Source organism: Diplotaxodon limnothrissa, linkage group LG14 (genome assembly GCF_057381915.1).
Source record: "Diplotaxodon limnothrissa isolate DT_005_m linkage group LG14, D_limnothrissa_male_GT1.1, whole genome shotgun sequence".
NCBI classification, from domain to species: Eukaryota; Metazoa; Chordata; class Actinopteri; order Cichliformes; family Cichlidae; genus Diplotaxodon; species Diplotaxodon limnothrissa.
Window position 1 is genome coordinate 9705119 of NC_140609.1, and position 18450 is coordinate 9723568.

Below are 18450 nucleotides of genomic sequence, written 5' to 3' on the forward strand. Positions count from 1 at the left end.
AAACGTCTGCGTATTAATTCAATTCTCCGGTTTGGTAACCATAACTACACGCATGACACCCCTGCTTCTCATTGGTAGCTGCTCCGCTCAGTCCCGCCTAATACGGTTTGTAATTGGACAGACTGTTCAGATACAACCTTCCTATAGGCTGGCGTTCTGCACTACCATTCGTTAAACGAATACGCTTCCCGTCTTTCTTCACGCCTATTCACCCTGTGATTGGTTCGCAGTCAAGTTAGTCAAATTTTAACTTCCGGGTGTCGACTCGTTGCAAAATAGATCATTCCACTCTGCAGTCGTGGAAGTGGGCAGCCACTGAGATAAACCTGGAAAAATAGCGATAGGAAAAAAGTGAGTTACTTAATTTGGGAACATTATTTTGTTTTCATTCAGCACTTCTCCGTATACCTGTTGTTAACTTGGGTCTAATTTAGATACCGTTAGCTAGCTAGTCTGCGAGTCCACTAGTTACACAACCTGGATAACACCAGGAGCTAACTTAATAGCTAGTTGACATTCCCAGTTGGATGCATGTGTCGTTTTCTTTAATTCTGACATTTCTTGCAAACATACTTTGCCTATATGTGGTGTGGCTTACAGTTAGGAGGCTACACGTGACACCTCCCTCTTATAAAATGGGCAGCTGTGTATATTCAAGGTTAAACGGGGTGATGATCATCTTGCAGTTTTTGCCCAGAACTATTTCTTTTACATTTATATCTGAGGTCTCAAACTTCTACATTTTCTATAAATTATCAATTTTAGAGTATGGTGTGTGTGTGTGTTTGCTGTTTTGTATGCTGGCATTTTCCTGTATTGTCACTCAAACGTCTCATAACCTGTAACTTGAGTCCTCCTCTCTCCCTCCTCTGTGTTTGAAGTGATGCTGTCAGAAGTCCTGAAGGTGCTGCGAGGAGCTGGTAAAGTGGGCTCTTCACTGGTCTCCACTCAAGGCGAGCAGCTCCAATTAATGGCCTGCAACTCTTCCCTGGGAGCAGGGGTCAAAGTTGCTCAGGATGTGGTAGAAGGACTAGTTGGCACATTTATGGGTGGCAGCAGTCAGGTGAATTTAACTGAAAAATAAGCAGAAAGTAAAAAATAAGCTCTAAATGCAAAACAAGTCATACATAAAAGGAGCCATTAATGTCATAATTAAAAAACAAATAAACAAAACACTCTGTTCTTTGCTTGTCTTGAAAACAGCTGATTTAATCCCCTTTAGTTAAAGGTTGCTGCCTGCTTCAATCTGTGTGTAGTGGAAGAGGCAGACATATAGGTACTCACATTTTTGTGAGACTGTTCACTGACATTTCTGTATTCCCAAACCTTTTACTTCTGAAGGGGTAGATAAAAGTGCCAAACTCTTAACCTAACCTGATTATAAGCAAAAGTTCTAACCTATACAACATTTCATCTGACAGGCTAAAACTTGACATGTCATTGTATATTTTTTGTCTTGTTACCTGTAAATAATGACTTCAGTCACTTACTGATGCTCTTTTAAATGAGAGAGGGCTGCAAACCCACAATCTGCAAATTATAGCTACAAAAACTTGGATTACACTGCTCCCTAAACCGGCACTACAATAGTTCACTCAGCAATTTCTTTTTGTGTGTGTGCGTGTGTGTGTGTGTTTGTGCAGCAGCAGTCAGTACAGGAGGATGTGTTTCCGGATGCGGAGGGCTGGGAGAATATGGACCCTGAAGAAGCAGCCAAATGGGCTGTGGGGTCCCATTTCCCCCCTGCTGAAGGGGAGCACAGCCAAACAGAAACGGGACCTGCAGCACAGATGCACACAGGTATTACTGAGTGTTTATCGAATATCGGATGCACTAACAGAGGTTTACGGTAAGAATATAGAAATGGTATTGTTTGGTTTCCAGCATTGCTCCTTTTTATCCAGAATGTTTGCCTCAACAAATATAAAGAAACCATTTATTTAGGTACTGGTCTTTTTAAGTTTAACAAATACACATTTAAAAAAAAAAGAAAATAGCATCCTTAAGGCCTCCATACCACGTGGCGTGTATATTTCAGCCAGTTATTGGCCCTTAAGTATTGTATTTTTTTTTCTTCTCTCTGCATTAGGGGTATCTCCTAAATCAGGAATGGCAGGAGGCGGCGCAGGCTGGCCTGGGCAGGGTGCTCGCTTCCTTCACAACACCTCGGCCCTCCACCGGTACTACTTCCAGAGCAGGTCTCGCCACAACACTGTTGTGGCCAAGCTCACACCTGAGGACATCAAGAAAGCCCGGGAGGCAAAGCAGGCATTGGCCAAACCTGTCAAACAGAAGGTTGGTTCCAGGACGCCCGTGTGCAAATAGTCAGGTCCAAAAGGTTTTGAACAATGAAAAGTTTTGTGGTTTTGCCTCTGTACACCACCACAATGGAATTAAACCAAATGATAAGAGTGTGACTGAGCTGCAGACGTTCAGCTTTAATTCATTGGGTTTAATAAAAGTGTTATATAGTCCTGCACGATTACTTTAGTGGCTCCTAAAAATATTTTTATTTCATTGTCAGAAAAGCATAACTCTGCTTTTACAATCATGTTGTGTGACATTCCTGCTAATGTAAAAATCTTGGCATCAATATAAAATGGTCCTCATTTACCTAAACTGAATGCTCCTCTTAGAAGGCAAATCAAACAAATGTATTAAAAAATGGTACCAAAACAGAACACAAAATCAAATTAACAGGGCTCTGCCTTTATTTTTGCATTGTGTTCTGATCCTTTTCATTAACACTTCATTGCTTAACACTTCATCAAACCTAAAAGAAAAACTTAAATGTATTGAATGAACTGACCAGCTCAGCAATAACAAAAAGGCCCAAAAAACCCCAGAAGACAACTAAATGGTCAACGTCACATCATCTAACTAAGTTGAGGCACACCTCGACCCTTGTGGACGTATGCTTATCATCATCAAAGTCTACAGTCAAAAGATGCCTTGATGGATGGAAGTGCAGAGGGTTTACAATATGGTGCTGTGTGTGCTCTGATCAGATTCAACCAAATGTCTTGACCCAAAGCAAACTGCAGAAGCTACCAAGAGCTTCCCGATGCAGATTGTTCAATGACCATCTCATCCCAACCCATTAGAACAGCGTTTCAATTATCAAATACAAAAATGAATTCATAGAGACCCACAAACAAACAGCAACTGGATTCAGCTGCAATAAAGGCCCGGCAGAGCAAGTAAGGAAACACAGCATTTGGTGATGTCCATGGATTCTAGGCTTCAGGCAGTTGTGTACTACAAAAAATTTTCATCCAAATATTCAAAAGAATCCATATATTCTGGATGGTCTTTATTATGTTTGTCCTGTTATGTTTGGGCCTCTGAAAATGTATCTAAAAGTGATGTGAATTCCTAAACGGTTAATGCAATACTTTTGTTAAAGACCTTGAATTTAAAAAGTCTGCACTTCATATCAGTGCATTATTTGATTCATGTCATGTGGGAATGCAAACAGAGAATGCTTATGGAGCTAACTGTATACACACATGCAGACAGATACAATTAATAATATGCATTATTGTGGATGTATATCGTTATATTACTTTGAGTTCATACATTTCATCTTATTTGAGTGAATGAACAGATGGTCAAAACCCATAATATTTATCTAATGAGTTTGTGTACATATTCAGTCTTTTTGACTTTTAGTGTTCGTTTAAATTATATTTTAATAATGATTTCTTTATGTGTGTTCTGTAAAAGGTATATATTTTTTCTCTTCCACCCACATGTCATTGTTCCCAGAGTTCACGAGGTCTTTTTAGTCCTATTTCTGCAGTAAAGTGAGATGCTGGAAGAGTTGGAAAAGAGTCAGTCACCACTACAGATATTATTAATAACATTTTTTTTCATTCACATGTTTGACTTTCTGCAGCTGAGCGACCGTGCCAAAGAGAGAAAGGTGCCCGCCACAAGAATCAGCAGGCTGGTTAATTTCGGGGGTGAGAATAATCTGTTTTTGTTTACCTGCTCAGTTTGTCTCTGGGTTTCAAATTGACTCCAGGAGCCGTCGGACAAAGATGATCGTTCACTAAAATGTCTAAGCTGGGAAACCCAAGTTTATCAAGTGGTGACATAAGAATGACTTGAATCATAACTCGGTGACCATCTTTAGTTGCAAAGAAAAAAAAAAGGGGGGGGGGCTTTGCTTAATAAATGCAATATGTTCCATGATGTCAGGTGTGGACAAAGACACAACTGAATGAATTTTTCTTACACCACAAAAATAGATTTTAAATGAAAATTTCAGAAAAAAATGTTCAGTAAGTAACTGGAGAAATGACTCATCAGTACTTTGAAGCTCTGGTGTTGAGTGTTTTCTTTTTTTCCTGTTAAAAAAAAAACAAACAAAAAAACTTTTTGATTAGTTGACTTGTTGAGGCATGTATGGTCCATTCTGCCGTCACTATTGTTTAGTGATTTGACTGCTGATTGAAATGTTGGAGGCTCTTTTCCCCACTTAGAATCTGTGAAATTGTGCTTCATGTGAGGAATTTCCTGAATACTAATGTAACCTTGAGCCTATGGTGTGAAATCTACAAATCAATCCCATTATGAAGCCTTCAATGTAAACCTAACAGTTCTGATGAGACACATTCAGTCACTTATGGATATTCTTGGAGTCTATTAACAATACTTTATTTGTTTTCTCATTGACAACTGTTGGTTATTAGCTTACCACTGTTACAATAAAAATAAAATTCTTGCTTCTTAATCATCAGAAGTCAAGAAGAGTTAAAGGTGTGGTAAAATATGTGGGGTAGTGGAGTATACTTCCATCCTGCTACATAGCAGCAACATCTGTGTGGGATTGGTGGTTTCCTCTAGCATGTCTTCAAGGGCCCTGCAGTTAAAATTGCTTCTGTCCCTCTGCTGCAGGATTGGCGGTAGGGCTGGGAATCGGTGCCATTGCAGAAGTGGCAAAGCAGTCACTAGGAGGCAAACAAAAAGCAGGTAAAGATGTTTTACTGCTGTTCTCTCCTTCCATCCTGTAAACGAGCCTTGTGTCCTACACTCTTGGCAGATTCAGCAGACAGATGGACGCCTGGTAAACCTTGAGTTGTTTCTAATGTGTCAATACCCGATAGGCCCAGGACAGGCTTTAGATCAGATATGCTAACAAGAATTTATAACGGCTTTACAGGGAGTGCAGAATTATTAGGCAAGTTGTATTTTTGAGGAATAATTTTATTATTGAACAACAACCATGTTCTCAATGAACCCAAAAAACTCATTAATATCAAAGCTGAATGTTTTTGGAAGTAGTTTTTAGTTTGTTTTTAGTTTTAGCTATTTTAGGGGGATATCTGTGTGTGCAGGTGACTATTACTGTGCATAATTATTAGGCAACTTAACAAAAAACAAATATATACCCATTTCAATTATTTATTTTTACCAGTGAAACCAATATAACATCTCCACATTCACAAATATACATTTCTGACATTCAAAAACCAAACAAAAACAAATCAGCGACCAATATAGCCACCTTTCTTTGCAAGGACACTCAAAAGCCTGCCATCCATGGATTCTGTCAGTGTTTTGATCTGTTCACCATCAACATTGCGTGCAGCAGCAACCACAGCCTCCCAGACACTGTTCAGAGAGGTGTACTGTTTTCCCTCCTTGTAAATCTCACATTTGATGATGGACCACAGGTTCTCAATGGGGTTCAGATCAGGTGAACAAGGTGGCCATGTCATTAGTTTTTCTTCTTTTATACCCTTTCTTGCCAGCCACGCTGTGGAGTACTTGGACGCGTGTGATGGAGCATTGTCCTGCATGAAAATCATGTTTTTCTTGAAGGATGCAGACTTCTTCCTGTACCACTGCTTGAAGAAGGTGTCTTCCAGAAACTGGCAGTAGGACTGGGAGTTGAGCTTGACTCCATCCTCAACCCGAAAAGGCCCCACAAGCTCATCTTTGATGATACCAGCCCAAACCAGTACTCCACCTCCACCTTACTGGTGTCTGAGTCGGACTGGAGCTCTCTGCCCTTTACCAATCCAGCCAGGGGCCCATCCATCTGGCCCATCAAGACTCACTCTCATTTCATCAGTCCATACAACCTTAGAAAAACCAGTCTTGAGATATTTCTTGGCCCAGTCTTGACGTTTCAGCTTGTGTGTCTTGTTCAGTGGTGGTCGTCTTTCAGCCTTTCTTACCTTGGCCATGTCTCTGAGTATTGCACACCTTGTGCTTTTGGGCACTCCAGTGATGTTGCAGCTCTGAAATATGGCCAAACTGGTGGCAAGTGGCATCTTGGCAGCTGCACGCTTGACTTTTCTCAGTTCATGGGCAGTTATTTTGCGCCTTGGTTTTTCCACACGCTTCTTGTGACCCTGTTGACTATTTTGAATGAAACGCTTGATTGTTCGATGATCACGCTTCAGAAGCTTTGCAATTTTGAGACTGCTGCATCCCTCTGCAAGATATCTCACTATTTTTGACTTTTCTGAGCCTGTCAAGTCCTTCTTTTGACCCATTTTGCCAAAGGAAAGGACGTTGCCTAATAATTATGCACACCTGATATAGGGTGTTGATGTCATTAGACCACACCCCTTCTCATTACAGAGATGCACATCACCTAATATGCTTAATTGGTAGTAGGCTTTCGAGCCTATACAGCTCGGGGTAAGACAACATGCATGAAGAGGATGATGTGGACAAAATACTCATTTGCCTAATAATTCTGCACTCCCTGTAATATGTGTTAAATGAGCAGTGCTTGATGATGTACCACTGCCTCAGCTTTTATGCTCCACTATCCACAGTTGTCTCAGTTTAAGGCCAGAGCTTATTTACATGCACCAGTTTAAATGAAATAAATGACTTCTGTCATGCTATGATACTCTTAATATGTTGCACCTAATATCATTACTAATACTGCTTCTGTTTACAGATGTAAGCTCCCTGCTCGACTCTCCCTTCCTGTCAGAGGCCAATGCTGAGAGAATAGTCAGCACTCTGTGTAAGGTCCGTGGAGCTGCTCTCAAGATAGGCCAGATGCTCAGCATACAAGGTACACGCTGTAACACGGGCTGCACGCAAAATGCTCTTTAGATGTCCTCACAGGATTTTTCTGACAGTGGCTTTTTCTCTTCAGACAACTCCTTTATCAACCCCCAACTGCAGAAGATCTTTGAGAGGGTCCGACAGAGTGCAGACTTCATGCCCACATGGCAGATGACTGTAAGCCCAAGACCTGTTACTGGCTCTTCAGCTATTTTCACACAATTATTTCAATTCAGTTTTATTTGCAAAGCTTGAAATGAAAACAACAGTCTCCTCAAGACTGTAAGGGGAAAGACCGTATAATAATAGAGAGAAAACCCCAACAATAGGGTGACCCTACCATGAGCAAGTAGTTGGCGACAGTGGAAAGGAACCCCCCCCCCCTTTAAGTGGAAGAAACCTCTGGTAGAACCAGGCTCGGGAAGGGGCAGCCATCTGCCACGACCAGTTTTATCTAATCTTAGAAGCAGGAAATTGTCAGAATATGATGTGTGAGGACCCAAGGTGCAACACAAGTAGGTGGCAGTTTTTAAAAAGGCGAGCCCTTTATTGAGCTGTTAAAAATCTCATGAGGCAAAACACAAAACTAAGCCAAATGAAACTCACTAAGGAGCTGAGATGCTAGGGAACGAAGACCAGGAAACGGACTACACCAGGGAAATGAAATGAACAGTACACTGACGAAGGACAGAGGGAGACAGATACTGTCTATAAGCAGGAGGGTGATTAGGGGAAGTGGAGACACTTCCGGGCGGGAAATCATGAATAACAAGACAAGGGAAGTTAGACTGAACATAACGCACACGAGACAAGAGACTATCACAGTAAAACAGGAATCATCTTGTACAGAAACTGACTAACACATGCAGAGCGGACAGACATGGGGGGGCTGACTGGGGAAACAAGGGGATCACAAAAAGATAATAATGAAATGTTCCAAAACCAATAAGAAGAGCCAGAATATAAGCAGACACTACAAAGGTTATAATAAATGCTAAAGAAAACTCACAACAAAATACAAGAAAGCCAAATAAAACATTAGAGAATCTAAAAAAACAAAGAATAATATAGTCTAAAGAAATTACAAACGCAAAACCAAGATTCTAAAAACCAATGATCCTAACAGAAACTGGAGGTCATCCAGGTCTTTAAGCCTTTAAGACATTTCTGCAGTTTAACTAATTGTTTTGTTATCTGGCTTCATGGATAGATAGATAGAGCTGGGTATCATCTATCTGCCTAGCAATGAAATGCATGCTGTGCCTTCTAATGATACAGCCTGAAGGAACCATGTACAATGTGAATAAAATCAGTCTTGGCACAGAACCCTGTGGAACTCCATAATTAACCACAGTGTGTGACGACAACTGCCCATTTACATGAACAAACTGGAGATTATTACATAATTGTGATTCAAACCACTGCAGCACATTCCTTTCCAGTAATTTCTGACAGTATCTAAACAAAGTGGCTTTATGTCTGAATGAGCATCCTGTTTGCCTTTCCATAACAGGATTCTTACTAGACGACAAGTAATTCTATTTATACGTCACTTTGAATGCGCCACAAGTCTGAACCTCATCCTGACATGTATCCTGTCATGCATAGCGGGTGACACTGTTGCCTGTTAAATATCTTGTGCATCTCAGTTGCTCAGGTCTCTTAAAAACATGATTGTTTTTGAGCCTATAACCACTCCTGCATTGTGGCTGGTTTACCCTCTACAGCATCTACTTCTTTAACTCTCCATAGGCACTCATAAATGGATTTCAAACAATACCCATCCATCCGTTTCCTTAACCACTTATGCAATTCAGGGTTGTAGGAGGCTGGAGCCTATCCTAGCTGTTACAGGGAAAGAGGTAGAGCACTCTCTAAACCAGTACACCAGTCTATTACAGGTCTAACACAGAAAGACGGACAATTATTTGGATGCAGTATCTTGTTATGGAACTGGATTTACAACTACTTCAGCTATGTATTCATTGCTTTTATTTTCTGATGATTTCATATAGTTTTCACCTACTATGCAAAAAGATTAATGTGTAGATACTACAGCACCAGTTTGGCCTTTTATTTTCTTATCATAAAAGGCCATTTGGATAGTTTGTAAATGCCTATATTGTTGTAATAAAAAGTTGAGCTTTTCAGGCAGCCCTATGCACAAATATCTCTACATTAAGAACATTATTCACTACACTTTTTGGTGTTTTGATGATTGTTATTGGGAGGAATTGTGCGCTGTCCTTCATGTCGGATCAGTGCTGTTGTAGCAGCACGTGGTTGCCAAACACCTTATTTAAGCCTTTTTCTTACATGTGCTATAGCTCGGGATCTTTAGCATTACCCAGTGTGATGTATGACAGTGCTGCAATCTGTGTTTCTGACTGTATAGAAAGTTCTGGAGGAGGATCTGGGGCCAGGCTGGCGAGAAAAGCTCTCATCCTTTGAGGACAAACCATTCGCTGCAGCTTCTATTGGCCAAGTCCACCACGGGGTTTTAAAAGATGGTAGAGAAATCGCCATGAAGATCCAGGTAGAAGCTTATCGACACACTTGCGCAGTCTGCGTTTCACTCTCTGCATTGGACTCGACCGTCTGTTTGTCACTTATTCTTCTCAGTACCCTGGTGTGGCAGAGAGCATCCGCAGCGACATAGACAACCTGATGGCAGTACTGAAAATGAGCGTGGCTCTGCCAGAAGGTAACAACTACAGGACTCTGTAGTGTCCTTTTTGTGTCTGACTTTCCTCAGAGCAGATTCAAAATCAGCAAGATGTATTTAGTCAATAAGAAATTCTGATTTTTATTCATTTATTTATTTATTTGTAATCTTAAAACAACTGTACATTGCAAGTTTGTATACTATGACTTTCACCCATGTGTAAATCATAACCAGTGTCTCCACTATTTAAGACCACAAGGTGGTGCTATAGATGCAGGTCAAACTAGCTTTTTATCCAAGAGAGGCTTGTTTCAGACAGTAATAATTCTTTCATTATTAATAAAGAATTTGCATATTTATTTATTAATTGTCTAAAATAATAAGTAATTAGTTTATTTATGTAGTTTATGTGGTTTTCAACTTACCTGTTTGAGGGCTTTCCACAAACCTTTTCAAAGTTGTGTTGTTTAAGTGATTGCTGACACCGTTATTATAGGTGCATAATGGCTTGTAGTAGCTACAGAGCATAATTGGTGCAACCAGTTGAGTGACCACGCTGGATTTTAAGCTTTTATTTTATTAACCCACAGTGGAGAGATGACAGAATATGTGATGGGAGAGAATAATTAGATCCCTGGGGACATCTGTCCATGTCAGAGTAAAAGTGCTTATTTTTGTCAGTTGCGCTCTCGTCACGCTTTAATGCCAGATAAAATGAATAACTTGACATGAGCACAGCTCCATCTGTGGCAGGTCTTTTTTTTGCTCCCTGCTTCTTTTTTTTTCTTAAGACTTCTTCTTCAGTTTGGCTGGCAGTAGATAGCCCACTCAAAAACCTTTGCAGCAAACAGGATGAGTTTTATGGCTCAGTGTTTTTTCAGCAATCTGCAGAAATAATCTGTAAAGCCATGCACATCCTAGTGTTCAATAGAATGGTTGCTAGATCAGAAAATGTCAGATGTAAAAACAAATTGATCCACACACCGAGAAGTCAGGAAGGGAATTACACGGCTGATAAAAATATAATCTGTAAATGGGAGCTGTTTGCTGCGCGGAGCAAGCTCTTCGCATTTCATCCAGTGGCAGCAACACTTGCTAAAGCAAGTGGCGTTTTTGTGACTGTAGTTTTCTTTGTGCAGCTACAGTTGTTTATTTTCTTTGTGGTAACTGTACGCATTGCACTCTTTCACCAAACATCTCTCTTCATTTCTCACCCATGTTTGCACTGCAGCTCCGTGCCTCCCCTGAGCTTTCACACTGACACTCATATTGAATGTTAGGCACACTCTTTGGGGATCCTTTTCAATGTTGTCAGACACTTACAAAGACAATCGTAGCTTGTTGGTGGCAAATACTCACATTTTAACTCTGACACAGACTGTTGCCCTGTGGGATTACTCGCTCCCTATTGGATTAATTCATTTTTGTCCCAATTAACACTCTAAATAAAAAAAAAAAAATGGTAACCCAAGGCTTAGCTTGAATAATGCCTGGATTTTCTTTTACCTATAGCCCACCAGTATACCACAGGGCTCTAGAGTGCGACCAATTTGGTCGCAAATGCGACCAAATTTCTCCATGGTGCGACTAATAAAAAATACTTGGTTGCACCGGTGCGACCAAGTAAAAAAAATACTTGGTCGCACCGGTGCAACCAAGTATTTTCTCGGAAAAAAAGTTTCAGCAACCCTGAAAGTCTCCGTGTGTTCAACAACAGGCACACATTATGCCCATGTCGTGTTCTAAACCAATCAGAGATACTCAGAGGCGGGGACCTCTGTGATTGGCCGTGGTCCAGATATTCCTGCAGACCTACTTGTGTTTACGTTTGGAAGTGCGGGCAGATAGAGAAGGGTGAGTAGCCCAGGTCAGAAGTGTATGAAGTTGGTATTGAGAAAATATGAAAAGAACAATTGATAACTTTTTCGTTAAGTTAAGGCCTGATCAGTCCAAAATTCTGAGCCAGCGCTCTGACACGGAGCCATCAACCTCTCCGTTTTTGTCAAACACTGGTCCGGAGACGGCATCAGAAAATGAGCCACATACGATCGACTCCCAGCCGGAGTCCACTGAAAGTAAAAGTGAGAAAATGTATAGATTTCGAATCGAGTGGCTTGACCAGTTTCCCTGGCTAAGATACAGCCAAGCTGACAATATGATGCACTGCATTTATTGTCGCGAGTGTGGAAAGACCATGGCCGGCAACACAGCATTTGTCACTGGTGCTAATACGTTTCGAATTGAAACGCTGAAAAAGCATACAGCATCGAGAAGACACATTATATGCCGCGATAAATGCTCTGCCAAAATGTCCCCGCTCCCCACTGCCTTTCAGCGGCAGGCAGGAGTAAACAGGTCATCGGAGGAGGCCGAGATGATCATTAAGTTTAACATCGCCTACAATATTGCAAAAGAAGAAGTTCCGTTTACTAAGTTCAAGTCAGAAATAACTCTTCACAGGAAAAATGGCTTGGACATAAACCCCACATACAGCAATGATGTTGCGTGCGCCCAGTTTATAGGCGTAATCGCTGACACACTGAAAAAAAAGACGTCAGTGGAAATTGCGAACAGTACATACATGGCCTTCCTGATCGATGGAGACACAGACATCGCCACAAAAGAATGTGTCATTGTGTACGCTCGTATCTTGCAAAAAGGAAGACCAGCGAATATACTGATTGGACACATTGAGGTCCAGCATGCCCATGCCCAAGGTAAGCCATGTCATGTCACGTAGCCTATGTATATGATTAATAATATTACGTCGTGTTACTGAATTAACCATATCTAGCATGTTCTTATCATTGAAAATTAAACATAGCAATAATACATGAATATAGAAACTCAAACTGAAAAAGACTGCATTGTAAACTCTTGATCTGATAAGTAAATGGTATTTTTTTTTTAATTTGTTTAGGAATTTATGCTGCCTCAAAGAAAGCATTTGCTGCTCTTGGGGACCAGTGCAGTAACTGGTTGGATAAAATCATTGCTATGGGGGCTGATGGAGCTGCTGTTAATTTGGGCAGCAAAGGGGGTGTCAAGTTAATCATTTTGAAAGGTTGTTAGTTAATCATTTACAAATCAAAAAAAACGTGAACATGTAAAACTGCGGTGTTAAGTAATGCAGTTTAAAAATTTGGGTACGCCTAACTTTTGTGCTTGTACGCCTAAATTTTGTGCTGGTGCGCCTAAATTTTATTTTTAGGCGCACCAGTGCAACCATGGCAAAAAGTTAGTCTAGAGCCCTGTACCAAAATACACTTTTAATGCAATGCCTACAACCTGATGTTGATTTTTTTCTGTGTTCTCCCTGCTACATACTCATGCAGTATATGAATTATTTTTAGACAGAAGCTACCCTGCTCTGTTAGAAGATGACATGGTCTGTGTGTTTTCTTTGCACCATTTATTTTTCCACAGGTCTGTTTGCAGACAGCAGCTTGGAGGTTCTACAGAGAGAACTGGCATGGGAGTGTGACTATAAGAGGGAAGCACAATGTGCCAAGAAGTTCAGGTAGGTTTCTGTTGAACCCAGGCCGGTGTTGTGCTGCTGTGTACCGTTTGAGCTACACTGACGTTACAGGGTGGATTCTTAATACTTATGTCCTGGTAGCTGCCACAGAACATATACATTCAACCTAAGCTGTCTGGGTACACGTCTAGCTGATGTATTGTTTTTTATAATGTACAGTATACCAGTAGAGGTGGCAGATTATATATATTTCAAGTGTAATTAGTAAATCAAGCATCACATTTAGCATTTCTTGGTAATCTTTACTTAATTATAATGCAGGCAGTTATGGTATAGTTAATTTTAACTGTCTTTGCGTGTGATTTGAGATTGGTTTTGTATATTTTGGGTTTTGCATATTTTCCATTTTGCAAATAACCTAATCATAAATCATTAAGTTTTTTTTTGTTTTGTTTTTTTCTTGCTCTCTCTCGTACCTCGGCCTTTAGATCACTGCTGGAGGGAGATGAGTTTTTCCAAGTCCCCGAGGTGATTGATGAGCTGTCAGGCCAGAGGGTGCTCGCCATGGAACTGGTGCAGGGCGTCCCACTGGACATGTGCGTAGAGCTGGACCAGGAGACCAGGAACCAGGTGTGTTTTACTTCAACAGTTAGGTGAATTTCATTCATTTGTCAGATGTCTAGGTGCTAGGGTTTGAACTGCGCTGGAATACAAGGGGATGTTATTGTGGTGGTGATGCTCAACTGGGTTAAAAAAAAAAAAAAGAAAGAAAAGAAAATCACATTATGATGCTTCAGTTTAAAATATGCATAGTGAAGTAAAGGTCATCCAGTTTTACAGAAGACTCAGTGAAAATCATCCACGGGGCAGTCCTGGGCTGGGAAGCCTGCAATTAGAGGTCCATGACAGTCTGGAGCTCTAATTGTAGGAACCAATTAGAGCTGAAAGCCTCTGATGAGCAGGAGCAGATCGGATAGCTCTGCCCCCATACGAGGCTTTTGTTAAAGACTTACCCTGTTGCCAAGTCTAAATTTAAATATGCGTAGAGTTTGCGAGGTCTTCACCTTCCATTCGTAATTGGTAATAAAATTTAAAGCAATTTAATCATAAGTTTTGACATGTGTTGTACTCTGACAAGTGCAGATTCATATAAATCTCTCAGAACAAAATGACTTGGTGGTAAATTATTCAGCAGCACCTACAGTGCAGTGTGGAAGTGATACTCTGTGTCACTGTGGAAATATGTGTTTCAGAGCTGAGATAAGGCAACAAATTTTAGACAGAGTGGACACAGTGTGGCAGGGAATCACAGCACCATGAGAAGGCTACACAGGATAGGATCCAAAGGGTGGAAGGAAATGTCACATTGTTAAATGACAGCATGATGGTGAACACAAGCCTCTTCTCTCCACTTCAGATCTGTTCCAGCATCCTGCAGCTGTGTCTCAGGGAGCTGTTTGAGTTCAGATTCATGCAGACGGATCCAAACTGGGCCAACTTCTTCTACAACTCAGACACCAACAAGGTGGGGCAGTCATGCCATGTTTAAACCAATGTTAAATGTTAATAGGGATGTCAAATACAGCAGATTCATTCCACTCTTGTCTTTAGGTTGTTCTTTTGGATTTTGGAGCGTGCAGAAGCTACCCAGAATCCTTCACAGACGACTACATACAGGTATGATAAATCTGCCCGCAGTCAACCTCGCAACATGATTTATGCATCAAGGTTTCTCTCAATAATTTAACGTCGGAGCCTTTGGTTAAATTTTGTGTCAGCCAAGGCAAAAAAAAAAGATTGTGAACAGTCGCATGCATGTGCACACATTCAGCCTGAAAGTGGAGCTCTGTAAATAAACAAGATTGTGTTGTGTGCTCAGGTGATTTATGCAGCTTCTGTCGGCGATCGAGCCACCGTTCTTTCCAAATCCAAGGACCTGAAATTCCTGACGGGCTTCGAGGCCAAGGTAGTTTTATTTTAGTCGCTGCTGCTGCTTATTTTTGATATGCTTTATCTGTTTTTGTCTCTTTTGTGTTCTCAGTTTGTTTGCATTCAGCACTGTTTCACTGCAGCGCACAGCCCTTATGCTCTTACCCCGTTTCACTAGTCTCCCTTTTGTTTTCAGTAGATAAATGCAATATGATGCTTACCTGATTTATAACTTTGACTCATTTCAAGTTAAAGGGTCTCTTGTCATGCACCCGAGGACTGCTTGCAGAGTTGCTGCTCTGTGGAAGTCCAGTTCTAAACATTTAAGGTTGCCCTTCTGCTATTTCATCTCTTCTGTATCAAACTGCTAATGACAGTCATTTCTCTGGTTACAACCCAGAGACCAAGCAGGAGTCGTCCACAGTGTTGTAGCCCAAAGGCAGCGCTTCAGGTCAGGAGCGTGGGAGGAAATTAAGCAGAAAAAACTTAAGCTGTTGTTTGCTGGCAAACAGCAACCTGAAATAACAGGAGTTTTGTGGTCACACGATTGGAATCTTTACTCACCTGATTTGACTCCTTGCTCCTCGGTCCCCCTCAAGTTGAAGCATCATTGTTTTGACACGCTTGAGCAGATGTGGCAAAGGGAAACAGTGGATTTTACACACAGTCTTAAAATTACAGCTGCAGTAAAAGCAGATTAGAGGTGCACAAGAAGAAGATCTTGAAGAGGAGATCTAAACTACTTCCATGGCCACAGGTGTATAAGGTCAAGCACCTGGGCATGCAGACTGCTTCTACAAACATTTAAGAAATAATGGCTCAGCAAATTCCAGCGTGGTACTGTCATAGGATGCCACGTGTGCGACAAGTCCAGCCGTGAAATTTCCTCTCTGCTAAATATTCCACAGTCAGCTGTTTGTGATATTTAACAAAGTGGAAGTTAATGGTAATGAAAGCAACTCAGCCATGAAGCTGCACACCAGTGCACAAAGCAGGTCCTTAAAGACACAGATGAGTGAGTTTGGTGTGGAAGAACTTGACTTTATGGGGTGGCTGCTCAGGTGTCAGAGCAGGTCAGCCACTAGTCAGAAGGTTGGTGGTTCGATCCCAGGCTGCCTCCTGGCTGCCTGCCAAATATCCTTGGGCAAGATACTAACCCCATGTTTGCCTACTGGTGGTGGTCAGAGGGCCCGGTGGCGCCAGTGTCCGGCAGCCTCGCCTCTGTCAGTGCGCCCCAGGGCGGCTGTGGCTACAATGTAGCTTGCTATCGCCAGTGTGTGAATGTGTGTGTGTGTGTGAATGGGTGAATGACTGAATGTAGTGTAAAGCGCTTTGGGGTCCTTAAGGACTAGAAAAGCGCTATACAAATGCAGGCCATTTACCATTTGACTGGCTTGACCTCAACCCGATAGATATTGAAGACTGTTAGCTAGGTCTTCTTGTCCAACATCCGTGTCTGATCTCACAAATGTGCTTCTGGAAGAATGGTCAAAAATTCCCATAAGCACACTCTTAATTGTGGAATATGGCTTATTAAACCCTATGGATTTTTAATGAGATGTCACTCAAGTTCAGATGCGTGTGAAGGCAGACAAGCAAGTACTTTTGGCGTGTATCAGCCTATGTGTGCTATTAAAGTGTCATTTATTATATGAAATATGACTCAGTTAAAGAAAACGCATGTAATTATATATACAGTCCAAGATATCATGCATACTTAATGCTCTGACATTAACATGCCTGCTGTAATTCTTCTTCCTGCTCCACGACAGGCCTTCGCAGATGCTCACGTGGAAGCGGTGATGATTCTCGGTGAAGCCTTCGCATCCGCCGAGCCCTTCGACTTCGGCACTCAGAGCACTACTCAGCGCGTTCAGAGCCTCATCCCGGTCATGCTCCGCCACCGCCTCACCCCTCCACCTGAGGAGACCTACTCCCTCCACCGCAAGATGGCCGGCTCCTTCCTCATCTGCTCCAAGCTGAAGGCGAAAATACCGTGCAAGGACATGTTCCTCGATGTGTACCACGCCTACATGCAGCGTAGGCAGGCCGGGCATGCAGCGCAGGCTAGGGCTTAGCAGTTCTGAGACAAGTTTCTTAATTTGCCTTTCTCAGAGTGGCTCAGGAGTACAGAGACAGAAAAGAGTCACACTTAACTCCACAAGTGGAGCCACTGGATTGGACGTACATCGTGTCAGTAATAACAGACTTTGCCAGCGTGCTCTAACAAGGACCACAAATGACTTTTGCTGCTACACGTCACTCACATCAGTGTGAGGATGTTGTTAAGGATGTCCAAACACAACATTTTGGTGTGACCTTTACTTTTATGTACAGATAGAAATTAAACAATGACCTGATCACAGAGAAGTGCAGGCTTTCTGATTAGATTTTGTAAAAGTAAACACACAAAGCAAGGAGAGCTGCATGTTCTGTTTGTCCTCCCAGCTTCAGCTGGGTTTGCCTGCGAGCTCCACCTTATTTTTAAGTGGAGTGAGTATCTTCTATCTTGGGGGTGATGATACTGCCCCTGCACTGAATCACAGATGCTGCCAACTGCCGAGTCCTGTTTTTATAGAAGGCATTTTGTGCTTGCTGATGAGTTGGTGAATAAAGCTTTCACCTAAATGTGATGGCTGCCAGCCGAGATGACCAGATTATCAGATTAGTTAGAGAAGACAGTCTAATGGACCCTACAAAATAATGGCCTTGCATTATAAAGTGCACTTGGCATAAAACTCCATAACATGAAGTACCGTCAGCTCTTTTTCATGCTTATTTATTGCAAATACCTGCACTGTATCTTTAGAAGGCAGTGTGCTGTGCATGTTTTACTTTTGTAATGAAATAAAATCTGAAACAGTATTGTTTGTGTGTTTGTCACCAAGTGAGCTTTACTGGCAGGTGTCTACAAACAAATGATTCTTCCACACCCTATTGATCTTTCCGTTTCACATTTAGACCTGTTTTGGGAAATGTCAGTGACCGGAGGCCATGTTTGACCTCACCGTTTTCCTGCAATGGTCTTGTATTGACAGTTACGCGTAATAATAGTAGTTGAGCTGAAACAATGTTAGATTTGAGCTAATGGTGGCATTGATGGAGCTGTGTTTTCCAGGAACTATTTTCGTTCCAAGGCAGTGCTGCCAGTTTAGTCTGCGACCAAGCCATTAGAGCACTACGCAGCTGCCTGCAAGGCTCTCACACAATCATGGGAGCAGAAGTATTGGGCCTTCACTGGCATTATAAAAACCTGATGGAGAGAGAGAGATTGGGGAGGGGGCTTTAACTGAGTCCTTCCATTGAGCTCCGCGACGTCCTGCACAGTACAGCTGCTGAG

At 41.7% G+C, this 18450-nt stretch overlaps 1 protein-coding gene across 1 annotated transcript; it reads left to right on the top strand.

The window, feature by feature from the left end:
• Positions 1 to 295: 295 nt before the first annotated feature.
• Positions 296 to 17868, top strand: coq8b (coenzyme Q8B). Its single transcript, XM_085370386.1, has 16 exons — positions 296 to 351; positions 882 to 1063; positions 1644 to 1800; positions 2090 to 2295; positions 3899 to 3965; positions 4903 to 4977; positions 6926 to 7045; positions 7130 to 7215; positions 9434 to 9574; positions 9661 to 9742; positions 13130 to 13223; positions 13670 to 13811; positions 14599 to 14706; positions 14793 to 14858; positions 15061 to 15147; positions 16883 to 17868. Coding segments are annotated over exons 1-16 (1920 nt in total). The 5' UTR covers positions 296 to 350; the 3' UTR covers positions 17189 to 17868.
• Positions 17869 to 18450: the final 582 nt, after the last annotated feature.

Bases quoted from the DNA above. Each gene is read 5' to 3' on its own strand.
- coq8b (XM_085370386.1), top strand. The intron at 3,966-4,902 runs GTGAGAATAATC...CCTCTGCTGCAG, and splicing joins CAGGCTGGTTAATTTCGGGG to GATTGGCGGTAGGGCTGGGA. The intron at 13,812-14,598 runs GTGTGTTTTACT...TCTCCACTTCAG, and splicing joins ACCAGGAGACCAGGAACCAG to ATCTGTTCCAGCATCCTGCA.